Genomic DNA, 15,066 nt, shown 5'->3' with positions numbered 1-15,066 from the left:
GTGAGGGGTCTGGAGAACAAGTCTTAGGAGGAGCGGCTGAGGGAGCTGGGGTTGTTCAGCCTGGAGAAGAGGAGGCTCAGGGGAGACCTCATCGCTCTCTACAGGTACCTTAAAGGAGGCTGTAGAGAGGTGGGGGTTGGTCTATTCTCCCACGTGCCTGGTGACAGGACGAGGGGGAATGGGCTAAAGTTGTGCCAGGGGAGGTTTAGGTTGGATGTTAGGAAGAACTTCTTTACTGAAAGGGTTGTTAGGCATTGGAATGGGCTGCCCAGGGAAGTGGTTGAGTCACCATCCCTGGAGGTCTTTAAAAGACGTTTAGATGTAGCCCTTAGTGATATGGTTTAGTGGAGGACTTGTTAGTGTTAGGACAGAGGTTGGACTGGGTGATCTTGGAGGTCTCTTCCAACCTAGACGATTCCGTGAAAGCATATTATAGGGCTTGGTCAGGCCAGTACAGGGTTAGATGCTGAGGTACTCAAGCTCTGTAATGACTTGAGCATACTTTAAAGGAAAAAGCATCACTTCAGGTGCCTGGGGAGCTTTGCTGGCCAAAATCTAAGGTACTAACCTGAGAGTCAAGGAGGTTCTTGTGGGATCCCCCCAACGGCTTAGATGTGATGTTAAAGGACGTTATTAGGATTTTTGCTTTTAGAATTCAGTGCCTAAACTTCTCCTATATTCTTGCAGGGCAGTTGTTCAGCTCAGAGCCTGTGAAAGCAAGAATACAATAAACAAAGGCCATACTGAACTTTACACAGATGCCACCTGGAGGAAGGCCAGGCTGTTGCCAGGGATTTTGCTGTGCCCACATATGTAAATAAACAATTTAAAAAAAAAAAAAAAAAATCTGTGTGAAGGTAAGTTCGCCCTATTGTCCTCCCTTCTCCCACTACCCAATTCATATGACCTAAATTAGTACTTTTCTCTATTAAATGTCTCTCCATCAGAATGTGCTTGAGTCTAGCAGGTCACCCATCATTTTAGGCCTCAAATACTAATCAGCTGAGGAGGGTTTCCCTGTGACTGTACTAAATAAGGAGCAATTCTGAAGTGTTATTCCTTCTCTGGCCATTTTTAGAGCCTAATGCAGTACACTTGCTGGTCCCACTGATGCCCAGACAAGGCTTTCAGCTCATAGCTGGCTCACATCCTGCCACTTTGGAGCACAGCGAGCAAGCTGTCCTCCCTCTGTAGAGACACAAGTACATCTGTTGCTCAACTCAAGGTGCTGAAGATAGGCAGCACGCTAACTGGCATTCAGTGTAAAAATGCCAAGTGAGTTGCAGGTTTGATTGCAAGAGTTGACGTGTTCTGTACTTGTAGTCCCAAGCTTTCTGTCTTTAAATAAAAATACTGTTAGTGTTTATAGAATTTCCCTGGTTTATTTTATCAGCCTCTCTGTGTGCTCTCTCTGGTATAGAGAAGGGAGGAAAAAAAAAGGCCATATATTTTCTTTTAGTCACCAGTTGGTCCTCCTTTAAGGACCTTGTAAGACATTTTTTTTGTGTATTGTTTCTCTGCATATGTGGGCAGCTTTACTACTTCATCCCCCTCAGGACCACTTAACAACATCAGCAAAGCAATTAAGTGTAGTTTTCAGGAAAATGCCAGAGGCATTACACTGTCTGGATGGGAGTCTCAACCCAATTATTTTCAGCTAGTTGTGAACTGTGGAAAGTGGACTTTACTTCATTATAACTTCAGTTCCCACTGATTAAAAGTCTAGTGTGTTACAGACGGTAAGGAAAAATGAAACAATTAAACTTTCCATCAATAAAATTGCTGCATATTCTTCAACATAGGGGTTTACTTCTCTCCAGAGAAGTGATTAAAATGAACTGATTGAACTATAATTTGATTGACTGAAGAGCCTCAATCCATCGCACTAAAGCTTAAATTCCATCTTATTGCTCTATTTAACTCTGAATATAAAAAATTACTGGCAGTCTTGCAAACCTCTTACGCAGTCACCCAGCTGAAATTTCTTACCATTCATGGGCTGCGGTGGGTTCTGTTCTTTCTCTGCTGTGTGCGCATGATTCACAATGGACTGAAGAGACGGCAATGACACCTAAGAAATGACATTAATATAGCTTTAAAGAAAAAAAAAAAACAACATAAAAAGACCTATTAAATTATCAGATATCTTTTACCTATAACATAACCATTTGGGGATTCTAAACTCAACCAGAGATAGAATTAACCCAAGACACTGAAGAGAATAATTGTCAGGTTATATTCAACTGTTGCAGCAAAAATTTGCATATTCATCTGAAGAATGCAGCTGTGATGCACCTTCCTACCACAGGTCTGTGTTCAGCAAGGTGTGGAGTTACCAGATGCATAGGTGTGTGCGTGTGCATACATATGACTCTTTCCTTCAAGGAGATATTGAAGAGGCACACTTAGGCTGGTCTCAAAGGTAAGCTGTGCTGGCTATGACTCCAGATGCCTGGGTTCTAGGCCAAAGAACACAGGGCCTGGGTTTCTTTGGACCTGGGACAAATTTTTTAAAGGTTGCTTATTCATCTCCACAGATGAGTAAGTCCGGGACTCCTATTGCACTAACGAAAGCCAGTTAAGAAACAAAGAGATGCTTGCTTTTGTCAACAGGTTACTATGATACAGCAAATATCTAGATTAGCATTTCTCCTCTGAAAATGTAACTGAAATGCTATTACCTATTAGAAGGTTGCCACTCTATTGCATGACATCGATTTTCTCAATTCCTACCTTCTATTTTGAAATAAAACACAACATTGGAAATACAGCTGCACCACAATAAAATTGAATTAGAATATTATAGTGTAAAGCTGCAGCAAGGACACATTATGTTGTTAATTAAATGAATGAGGCTAGGTAAGATGTGCAGAAAAAGATGGGCAAGAACATCTGGGTAAAATACTTAATGTACTTATTTTCACAAGCAGCTCAAACTCCAAATGAAGTCAATAGATGTTTTCCCACTAACATCATCAAGCACTGGGGCATGTGTTCCTTGAGCTGTAATATTTACTACCGAGCTCAGTTTGCTGTTGAGCTTTGCTCTTCTGGTTGTGACTGATATACAAGGCTAGCTTCATAACCAAGCAATAGCTCTGATGCATAACAGTTCCAAACCTTGGACACTGCCAATCCCAGTCTTACAGGGATTTCTGATCACACTTAAGGGTTACTAATTCACCAAGTTTTTGGTTTTGTAATTTAAACATAGGACATACCACAATTCTTCGTATTTGTTAGCCAAAAACTACCAAGACTGCACTGGAGTCACTAAGGGAATATTGATCTGGTAAAATGCTGCCACCATCTAATTTAGAAGGAACACCTTTGACAAATTATATTTGGCAGTTAATGATTGCCTTGCATTATTGGCCTTTTCTTTTGTTTCCTCTTTCATTTTGATTACCAATTACTATGTTATCCTCTACTTCACCTCAACATTTGTAACTTTGAACTATGATATGCAGGACCAGTAACAGAAAATGAGACAAAGGCAAATGCAGAATCACAAATTTCTAGGTGCCCCTGAAGACTGCAGGATATGTACTACATTCCCTGTGCCCAGTTTTATGTACACACACCAGAAGCACATAGGACACCAAACAGCTTAAATGCCTATTAGAATCTTTCCGTTCTTACACAGACAGATACGTTCTCTCAATTATAACACCTTTGTCTGCAAAAAGGCTGCATAAAAAGGAGCTGTGTTTGAAGTTATTTTTATCTTATTTTCTTTCAGGACAAGAAGTATTTATTTGACAGCAAAAAGACAAGCCCCAAGTGTGAAACCAGCCTCAAGACTTCTCTTATTCCTAAATTAGAAAGTGGCAGAGATCTTACAAACCATTTATTCATCTTTCACAGTGCTCTGACATCCATGGCAGCAAAAGGAACATGCAAACAGTTTCTTACCATTTTGACAAGAGTCACAAGTAATCTGAGGAGTGTGCAAACAGCATCAAGGGCAGAGCAGGGCCTTCTTCCAAGCCCAGCCTGTGCAAGCAGATGAAGGGGAAACAGGAACCTTGTGACCCAAGGAATTCCTTTAGATGTCCCCCTCCAGAAAAGCATCATCTGCGTATGGACAGGAACTTGCCAACAGTTTCACCAAACTATGCTAGACTGGCACATCACAGAAAAAAATTAAGACTGATTCAAACTGTATCTGCTTTCTGTATTTGTGGGTTTCCTGACAGATGCACATGACTAACTACTCCCAATTACCAAACAGAATGTCATTTTGCTATGGCTGCTGCCAATCATGCAAGTGACTTCTCTGTACTTACCACCCTGTTAGAGAGAGGGATCAGCATTTTCCCCCCCCCCCAACAGGAAGCTGATTTCAAAATCTGTAATTACAAAAAAAAAAAAAATATATATATATATTAGCCAGCAGATTTATGTTTGAAAAATACATGCTATAATTACAGAGAGATCATAATTCTGTTTTTGAGGAAATGTGATTACTGCAATTTCTTCATTAGGTTATAGCTTCACTATTTAAGAAAACATTATTTAAAAGGCACAGTGTTATCTGATAAAAACCCCAGCGAAACATAAGCAAACACTTGAATACTCTCTTCCTAGCAACCAAGGTCTTTCAACAGAAAAGCAGCATTTTTTTTTTCCTGCACCTTGTATTAAGCCAACTTTCTAGTTTGTAACCCTTCGGCCATTCTATAATCATCAAATAACTGGAATATAATTTTAGATGAAAGTCTAAGCCAGTGAGTAAGCCACCTCATTGTTCATTTAAAAAAAAAAAAAATTGAACCTTTTTTTTTTTTCCTCAAACCGCTCCATGCGTACCGGAAACCCCTCTAACAAGCTCTGAAGAATTACCTTGGGACAAAATTCCCCATTGGGTACATCCAAATCTGCTTCTGAATGCCTGTCACCACTACTTATGTGTGACACTACAGCCATGGGGCCAAATTTTCAGAATTCGGTTTTCCCTTATTTCACTGATGGAAATGTCGGGAAGTTAATTTTAGTTACTAAGATTTTTCATATGTATTAAGTTGCCACGTGACTTAACTCTTATAACTACCAGCAGTATTTTAAGTGCTGAGTTTCTGCAATTCCCACTGAGTAGAAAATACAGATACTAAACACTCCCTTGAGATTTAGGTCTGTCTTTACAGGCTGGGATAGCTTTGATGGTTTTACTGAAAGAACACTTTGGCTCTCTAAAGACCTTCGATAGATGCTAGGGACCCCAAAACAAAAACAAGAAACCCAAACAAGAACTGTAATGCTAAGTAACAATGAATGAGCAGTGGTAGCAAACAACAGTGAAGGCCATTTTGAAGAAGTTTGTTCAACTGACCACTTCTTCCATATCACCTCTTTTCTCCTATGAGAAAATACTTTAAAGAGAATGTTCTCCTCTACACTCCTTCTTTTCTTACCTAAGCGTATTTTCTCCTTTCTTTCTTTTCTCAGATGAGGGATACTAATGGTGTTGTTGCTAACTCTTTAAAGAAAATAAGAGCGGTACCTGGGAAATGTCTTCCATGGAAAAGAGGAAAGATAGCTAAGGGACAGGACGTACCCTTCTTGACACATACGGTGTGCTCAAAGAGCCAGCTTCCCTGCTTCTCCCCAAAGAGCTCTCAGTTGACTGTCCAGAAAAGTGCACGGTCTCCCCAGCTGTTAACAGCAGGATATACTGCAGCACTTGACTGCTGCCGCCATGTCATCTCAGTGCCCCTGAGGTCAGCTTAGCATATTAAATTAACAGTGTTCCTAGTCAAGGCAAAAAGTCTGCAAACAGAATGGTGCCGCATAATAATGGGATACAAGGGGAAGATACCTGCCTAAATAATGTTTTGGAAAGACTGGGGAGCATTGAATGATTCTGACCTATGTGACTTAGTGCCAAATATACATTACCACACAGAAGTCGCAGCAGATTACGTGTCTGTTTACCACCACTTAATATTTTCATAGCTTATTTTAGAATTTTTGGATTTGTTTCACCCTTAATCATTTATTTATGAGCTTAGAATTATTAATAATTTGAAGCTTCATTACAAACTATCCTGGGGGAATCTCACCTGCCTCATCCCATTACATTATTATTGCCAAATATCTAATTTACATTTAATAAGACATCAATTGAACATCAATAAAATAACAATGAATTAATAAACTGTATCTTCATAGAAATACTAATAGCTTAAATATGTAAGCAAATGCAGTGCACAGTCTGCAGGTCAGCTGTCTAATCTCTTTGAGAGCATTTGTCAGAATTGTTTTGTATTTAGAATTTGATAATAAACCATAAAAAAGTATTTAATTGCTCTGGTCTTAAACTAATTCTTGTGGCAATTGTGAACCAAGCCAAACTGTGAACCTTTGAGGCAGAGCTGGGACACAACCAAGTGTTCTATGTAGGTAAGAAGGTGATCTCAAAACACTAGAAATGCCTAAGGGACCTCAAGTTTTCATGAAATGAAATGTAAAAAGACTTTTGGTTTGGGTAAGTATGTATATTTTAGTTTAATATCATCTCTTAAACTGAAATGTTTTATTTTTCTATCCAGAAAGTTAAAATTAACTTTTTTTTACTGACTGAACATTCTGCCTGAAAACATTAAAATAGCATAGTTCAGCATTGCTGTTTGGGCGTTCTGTTTTAACAAACTATCACCCCAAAGGACAAGTTTTGACAAATATTTCTATTCAGACAGAAGTGACATTATTTCATCCTGGGGAATTTCAGTAAAGGCCTTTATCCGATTCCACCTTATAGCTCTGCAGCAGTGTTTATCACTAATTGGGGACCACTTCCATTTACATTTCCTAGGCTCGTACAAATCCCACATGAGCATTAATGGAGGAAGAAGAAGAACAAGAATAAAAATTTCTCTTATTGGGTATTCTTTTTTTAACCTTCTAGTTCTTATTATTTACTTTCCTTTATGGTTCAAATTTTATCAGGGCTTGAACAAGAGCCTTAGATGGAAAAGGTGACCATTTGTCAGTAACAGCCTTATCCTTGTCCTAGTTCACTACGAAGGACTCACTCCCTGTTCCCTCAGCCCCTTACTTCAGCAGGATTTACTTGAGGGCTTTAAATGCCCAGCTGTGGAACCAAAGCCAGAAGACACTATTATCCTTTTATGACAGTTTGATATTTTTAAATATGCATTGAATTTCCTTTTCCTTTTCATCCATGGCACGTTAGTCTTTTTTAGCTGTTCATGTCCATTATTTGTCTATCTCCATTACACAATCAAGGATTATAAGGCCTCTGTCCTCAAGCACGCAACATGGGTTGATGCAAGCATTTAAAACTTTAATGGCTCTTGAGTTTGAGCTATTTACAACTCCACGGAGATATGCTATTCAAACCTTAGTTTAGAGAGATTTCTGTTTAACATTTTAAAAACCTTAAGAGCTGAAGGGGCCATAAGACATTCTGGTCTGACCTCCCACATCATATTTTTACTCAGTTACTTCTATATCAAGCCTCACAACATACTTGACTAAAACACATCTTCCTGAAAGACTTCCAGTCTTAATCTGTAAGTGGAAAATCCATCATTTCCTCTCACCCATTTACACTAGTGTTTATCACCCCACACTCAAAAGTGCATCTTACTTCTCAATTGAGCCTGTCAGCCTGTCCCTCCCACCCCAGACACTGATTTTAACTTCTCTCTGCTACGCAGTGAATCAGTATTCTGTATTTTGAGCCCATAAAGGTGCTGATATACTATAACCCAGCTGGACTCAGCAGTATTAGCATTTCTACCATTCAGAAACACGCAAACAATTGCATGCATACATTCACATCTTTAGTATGTCTTTTACCTTGCTGGACTCACCAAAGTCCAGAGTCAAGTACAACTTCTGTTCTCTTCCTCCTGAGCAGATCCAAGTACATTCCTTTCTGGGGCACTCTCACAGGGAGACGATGAAAAGTTTAACACAGAGAAAATGTGCCCACAGCTTTGAGGGACAGCTCTAATTTTAGGGCAACCAGCTTACCAGATTTTTCCATTTCCTCTCATTTAATCACACTCAGGTTTTAAAAGAAAAATTCTGTTCATCTCTCTTTTTAAAAAATAGCCACTCTGGACTAGTTTCCTTGCCCCCATTCAAACAATATACTCACTAATTTAAATGGATATTTCTTAAGAATACAACTTTTAGTTTCCGGGCCTGCCTTGCAATGGATCCTGTAAAAGTCTAAATAAATAATGTACACCAACTCCCCTTTAGCTAGTGTAAAAACAGTTCCCAGAGTGACAGCTATCAGTTCATCTCCAGTGAGAGCTGTATAAGCTATAAGCTCTTCTATAAACATGACAATAACAACCAGTCTCTTATTCCTCTCTTACATGACCCTTAATTATGGCTACTGTATTATGAATTGCTCCAGAGAATGCTACAAGGCTAGAGCGGTGTTCTTCTCTGGACATCAAAGACAGTGCTAAAACCCTGCTTAGGAAAGCTCCTCAGAAACGTGCTGATGTTCATCCCAACTAAGGAACGCTCTGTTTGAGAAAGAAAGTGCACAGCTGCAGCTCACTGCCTCCTGTTCTTGGGCAAGGAGAGCACCCCACAAAAACTGATAATCCACTTTGGAGGGGAAGATGCCCACCTGAAAACACAGAAAAGCCCACCTCTCATGAAGCTCTCAAGAACTATTCAGACTTTTACCTCAGCCAAACCTCTGTATTCTGCAAAGTTCACCATCCTTAATAACCTACTGACCACTGAGGCTTGCAACACAACAATGCAAAAGCAGTATCACAAATTATGACTACATAACGGAGAAAACTGAACTAGAACCCACCCTTTGAGGCACTCTACCACCAGCATCTGTTACTGCGCTACAAGAGTTGTAACATGTTTACTTTGTATGTACAGTATTTATGGGCATCCTTCAGCGATAAATGCAACTGTGCATGCTCCTGCAGTCAACTAGGAAGGCTGTCTATACAGGTGCCCCACAGAGACCAACAGGGCAGAATCAAGATTCAGGCTGACACCAAGAAATGAATGATTCCTAAGCATTTTATATGTGGGTAACATTAATCAATACTTACACAGTAATTACTAGAAAATTACTGTAACTGCCTCTCATGAGAATTACTGGAGAATATTATGATCTTCTGTGGGTATGTAAAAGCAAGATATAGCTAAATATTCGTAACAGGTGATGATATATGTTATGATAACACACATGGCTTAGACTTGTTTTAGAATATATAATGACTTACTGCTAGCTAACATCTTACAACAGTATCCATCTAGGAACTAATGGCTGGCAATTTATCAATTCTTAATAAAGCACTGTGCTTAGAAGTATTACTGTTGATGTTGCTCTTGATTTTGATTCAGCTGATTTTTGTCTGGGCTCAGCACTGTGGCTCATCAGTGTTTCCCCAGCTCCCTCAGGATGTGAGGGTTCCAAATTCCTACTTGATTAGACTTATAAAAAAAATAATAAAAAAAAATTAAGAACTGTGTATGCAGCACTCCCCTTATCTGTCCCCAGTCTGTGTGTGAAATTAACATTGGTTCAAAATGCTGGACATGCACGTGTGCATGAAGAACACAGGTTCCCAGACGAACACTGCATTACCCCCAGGCGAGTTACACTAGCCTGAAAGCACACTGTCAAGGCGTACTGCCACACTCAATTAACTGAAACCCAGGTAGCCTCTGTTGCACCATGCAGGAACAGTATTTTCATGTGAAACACATCTGTAAAGGTAAGTTCTTTCAGAACTTCACAGCCATATGGTGACTGAGCAAAAATAAGTACAATTAAAACTCTGCCAAAATTTAAACCAGTTCCATGCCTATACAATCATTATCACTTTAGATGTTTCTAAAGCATGGCTGCTTTTCAAGTAGCATTTCATGTCACACATCTCAATTGTCAAGGGCTGCCATAAGCCACTATGACATAGAAAGACATGACTCTCGGTTACGTCCCTAGACAACGGGTAACATTTCTTCATGAACGCTTCTCTTTCCAAGTGTCTCTTGCCTACGTCCTTCAGACACTCTGTGAGCCACATTCATCAGCTGTGGGAGCTCAGCACCTTTCCAGTGATGCAAGTCAACTGATGGGGATTGCTAAAGATCAGCTCTCATGTCATTCTGAGCTCACAGAAGTGTTCTGAAAAGGGACATTTAAACTATTTACTGTCATTCTTGTTGCAGTTTAAATGCTGCATAATATTTTGATGAAGCTTTGTGACTCCATAAATCTAGTGTCCAAATGAAGGACTGCTGAAAAAAAAAAAAAGCCACTGATTTGCTGCAAAAATCAACCTTCCACTGCCCAATTCCATTCTTAATGAATAAGACAATTCAGAAACCTACAGGAACATGCTTTATTGATTCATTCACAAGTCACTAAAGCCTGCTGCCTAGGTTCCCTCCAGTAAGACTAACCACACATTGCTTCTAGCGTACTGAATTGCAGGGAAAGGTGATGACTCCACATCTGTTCTGCTGGAAGTCCACTGAGACTAAACATACCCAATAAATGTAAACACAGTACAGCACTAGGTTAATGATAAATGTGTGTAGGAGACAAAGAGACTTGCATTTCCTCTTTATTATCCCTTCATTTGAGCCACTGCTTTAGCTGTAATTTATTTACCCAGGACAGTTGGGCCCAGATGCGTACCTGTTTTTTCACTGAGGTACTTGCTTTTCTCAATTTTGCAGATGGATTAAATAAGCCAGGAGGAGGCCAACCTGTATGTGTGGGGTCACACAGAGAACTGTAATCTACACTGCAGTAGATGCCTGAATCCATTCAGGTTCAAGACCTAATTTGGCATAAAGCTGGTTTGTAGCTGTACTGCACTGTACACTTTATAAACATATCTTTCAATAATCTCCTGTGCTTCTCATGAAAGCAATAACAAGCAGTACAAACAGCTGAGCCTATACTGGGCAAGCTTTCCTATTAAATTCCACTAATACATCTCAGCTGTGACCTGTAGCAATCTGGGTAACCTAATAAGGCTGACTGTCCCATAAGAATCTGGGATGATACACTGTCTACCTGCAAGACATGAGAAAGTACAAGAGAGCAACTTGATACCAAGTATCACCTAGCAGTCAGCGAAAAAGGGAACTGAAAAAAACAGATATATAAGAAAATACAAGAGAAAAAAAACATTATTAAGAATAAGGAAGTCTGCTTATATAGCCTTACAGATACTTTAAAGTGCCACCATTTCAACATTCTCTTCCAACTCAAAACATTACATATGCAAGTCCTTTTTAATGGAATATGCTACACTCAGATTTATTATAGGGCTGTATGGTAACTATAGTTATTCCAATGCAAATTCTTTGAAGTAAAGCATTTTGTCAGATTCACCCATGTTTTGCCAGAAACCTAAATAGTTTTCTGCCTTACAACACAATAGATTTTAGAGAGCCCACTAAGATCATTCTAATACATATGCTTCCTTTTCATATGCTTTTAATAACCGTTCACAGACCCAGTCAAACGTAACAGTCTCTACTGCAAAACTCACCCATTTAGCTGTATTATGATTTCAGTCCCTTAGTGCTTTTAGTACAAATCTATGTACAGAATGGCTTCAGAAAGTGGCTTCTTCTCTTGGATATCTGTTGGATAAATAAAGCAACAAGCAATTTAGCGGTGTACAGAGGAATTAAAAGAATTCTTATCCTTTTTAATATTTCCCATAATTCCAAAATCAACCAACAACCTCAATATAAAACATATCATTCAACATATCACTTTTCCTTTAGAATTGTCTCTCAGCGGGGTAGCGTTCATAGCGACGTTATCGCTGTGCGCCATACTGTATGTTCAAAGCCGTCGGTATTCAATGTACTAAGAAGTGACACTGAATCCTGCAATCAAAAATAAAAAGTTCCAAAAAGATTTCAGAATTTACATTAATATAAATAGCTGCACTGAATGCTTTGAAGATGGAAAGCATTTTAGAGATTTACATTTCAGTCTGTTTTGAACAGATAAACAGACAAAAATATGTTTTGTAAAGGAACAATAAGATTTTCAGTGTAACACTTTCCATAGTTAGGTTGTAAGAAACAGTAGGCACCACAGAAAGAGTTATTTACATTCACTGTACAGAAGGCCTATGTTTCACTTCTGCCTATTACTTGAGCTTCTGAAGAGCATCTGATTTTCTAACCTTAGCATCTATTAAGGTGAGCCATAAGCCTTCTGCAAATGTTCATGCCCACCACCATTTCTACTATTATTTTGCCCACCCAGCTCACCCATCATTGTTTAATGACGAGATTCAGAAGGTTTATCGAAGGTTTTCTTTTCTTCTGAAACACAAAACTAATGTTTCCAAAACATTCACACATACACGGAATTAAAAATATTGAGAAAAGTGCTCTGAAAGGAACTTTAATTGGAAAGATACTTTTTCTAACACTGCTTCCTGTCACTTCACTCCTCATGACTGAAGTGTTTTTGTAGTTTTCTGTGTTCTCCCTTAGAGCTGTGTAATTTGTTTGAGTTCCAAATCCCCCAAGAGCTCTATGAGAAACCTCCAGGGTTTTTCTAGTATGTAAAGGTCAGAGCTGAAGAAGATGGGGACGGAGCATGCCGAAGACAAGTATCAGAATCTCTCATTTTAAACCCATCACTGACAGAAAAAATGGACAGTAAAGCACAACGGGTAGTCTCTTAAAGGAAAACCAACTGTGGTGGGAACCTCTAAAAGATCCTAGAAGGACTGAAAACTCACACTCCTGAAATCAAAAGGAGATGGCTTTCCCAGAGATGTTCTGCGTCGAAGTGAAAATAGGCTTCCAAATTTCTTGAATTTCTTAAACAAAAAATCTTACACCAGGAAGTCCAAACAACGTGGATCGCATATTTGGCTAACATATAGCATTTGGTATTTAGCGAAATCTTCTCGTGCTCTGCTCCTGGGCTCCTCCCACCACACTCTCCAAAGACATCTTTCCTCAGCCCTCATGCCAGCCTCCAAATTCCTGGCAAGATGTTGCCGTTTTCGTCTAGATGTTAGACGATCTTCCCCATGCTGGCTGGCTCCATTACTATTAAAGAAGTGTCGGCCAATCTCAATCTCAGGGTTCCCTAACAGCCTTCTTCTCACTTTTATTGGTTAATTAACATAATTGCTTCTAAGGAACAACTGTAATACTAATTAGTGGAACAGGTGCCATAACTAGCACAAAGTCTATAAAGAGAAAACCCAATATCCCACCAGACATATGTAGAGGATGTACCTTCCAACATTACAAATTCTCTTCTAGGGGACCTGAAAGAATTCTCCACTGCTGTGCTTCAGTTTTATCTTATTTGTTATTGTCTGTTTAATCAAGGTCTTCTGTAGCATAAATGTGATCACCATAATGCTAATCTCTGCACTAGACATGCAAATATATAAACATTTGTGTGCCAAATTATTAAGTTTTTGTCTATAATGTTATGCCCCTATTTACTATCTATATTTTATGTCTTATGGATTTCTAAACATTTAAATTTATATCAGTGTTGTCACATATCTGCAAGCAGAGACAGTTTTATGAGCACTAAAAAAGCTGCAACACACAGCCACTAAATACTAATGACATAAATGGTATCCACTAATGGTCTCTATTTTTATTACAATGCAAAACTTCAATATATTGCAATTATCACTGCTTTCAGACTGAGCCATACACACCGTATAATGCCAGGTTCCATCTCCATAGCATAAAATGGCATTATTTGTTGTATATAGTTCAGCCCTGTACTGCAGATGTTGACTGAATGCTCAAGTCAGCAGTTGTAGCTAAAATTCACTTTATTTACAGAGTCTTACTGTTAACTAATACCTTAAATTGTCAGATATGCCAATGCATTAGACATTTTTCAAAGCCAACTGCACTAATAGCGTGTAAGCGTAGCATATGTCTTGTTGTACCTGTCAACAGCCCAGTAACTTTGCAAAGGTAAAGCATGTCAAAAAAGGAAATTATATTCCTACGCTTCTGTGTTAAAAAATCTTTAGTGAGAGATTTTTCTAAAACATTTCAATACAAAAGTGCATTTGACAAAGCTTACTTACTCTCTTGTAAATGAGTTTCCATTTTACCTTTGTAATGTTAAATGTTAAATTCTTCATTCATAATTAGAACAGTGCCTCCTTTACAGCAGCTATCAAAGAGAGAAAAACTTCAGGACAGTGGAAACCTCAATGTTGCCCACAGAACTGGATGAAAAAAAGGCAAAATCTCTCTCAGAAATGGTGGGGAGAATTTAATCTAATTTCATCAATGCATTTTACTTGTAGTGTAACTTTCACCAAAAAAAAAAAGGAGTACTGAGTTCATCTCTCAGACTTTCACACCTGTTTACCTGACATAAAACATGCCCAGTTATTCCTTTTCATTGACTTCAGCTGAGAATAACCTACAGAAAGCTGGAACTTTTCTTTGAAACAGGAGACATTTCCCTATTTCCATGCAGCTGGGTAGTCATTTACACAGGGAAAACACTGGAGACAAAGTAGGTGTCAGACTTGCTAGCATTTTACATGCATTTTCTGACACAAGGCAGACAACAGAAACGTGCACACAAAATATTTCCCTTCAAGGGCTAGCTAGTGAGAACAGCAGAAACTCGCAGAAGACATCAGTGTAATTATTGCAGAGTTCCTGTATATTTCCAAATGCTACTTGCCTTTAAAAATACAATGCAATTATCACTTTTAACTTTAACCATGGAAAACCACTCCATGGAAAAATAGTACTATGTTTAAATGTTCTTATTCACCTTGCACAAATCTAAACATACATGAATGACTATAGAAGAATGAATGATGTAAAATCCATAAAATAATAATACCTAGAGCTTACAACTGAGAATACTGATATGGTATTCCTTATTTTTTCATCATCTTTTCTCTGGCAGTAATATTGAATATGACAAGTACTTTCTAATGTAATCTGAACCCACTTCAGTGTTCTAATATTTTGACTGAATAGGCTTTATCAAGGATCCCAGTTAACTGTCTCTGTTCTGCAGTTATAAGAATAAAATATTCCAACTGAAAA

At 38.7% G+C, this 15,066-nt stretch overlaps 2 protein-coding genes across 10 annotated transcripts in view; one reads left to right on the top strand and one right to left on the bottom strand.

The window, feature by feature from the left end:
• The window catches only part of LOC125184179 (uncharacterized), a 274,259-nt gene extending 267,117 nt beyond the window's left edge, over positions 1-7,142 (top strand). For 8 of the 9 annotated variants that reach the window (XR_010834406.1, XR_010834401.1, XR_010834399.1 and 5 more), the window contains 3 exons: positions 688-857; positions 2,309-2,422; positions 3,743-7,142. Coding sequence is in view for 1 of the 9 variants with exons in the window: in XM_067004331.1 (XP_066860432.1) it covers positions 3,743-4,012 (270 nt within the window). In the remaining 8 variants the exon portion in view is untranslated. The remainder of the gene's footprint in view (positions 1-687; positions 858-2,308; positions 2,423-3,742) is intronic. The other variant, XM_067004331.1, reaches the window with a different exon arrangement.
• LOC106039609 (transcription initiation factor TFIID subunit 4-like) overlaps positions 1-15,066 on the bottom strand; it is a 34,786-nt gene that overhangs the window by 2,412 nt on the left and 17,308 nt on the right. Inside the window, exons 4-7 of the mRNA XM_067004602.1 lie at positions 11,529-11,622; positions 4,290-4,352; positions 1,990-2,071; positions 569-708 (exon numbers count right to left, since the gene is read on the bottom strand). The gene's annotated coding sequence lies outside the window, so the exon portion shown is untranslated. The remainder of the gene's footprint in view (positions 1-568; positions 709-1,989; positions 2,072-4,289; positions 4,353-11,528; positions 11,623-15,066) is intronic.

This window comes from Anser cygnoides, chromosome 12, assembly GCF_040182565.1.
Source record: "Anser cygnoides isolate HZ-2024a breed goose chromosome 12, Taihu_goose_T2T_genome, whole genome shotgun sequence".
NCBI classification, from domain to species: domain Eukaryota; kingdom Metazoa; phylum Chordata; class Aves; order Anseriformes; family Anatidae; genus Anser; species Anser cygnoides.
This window is presented reverse-complemented; position numbering and strand designations above follow the sequence as displayed.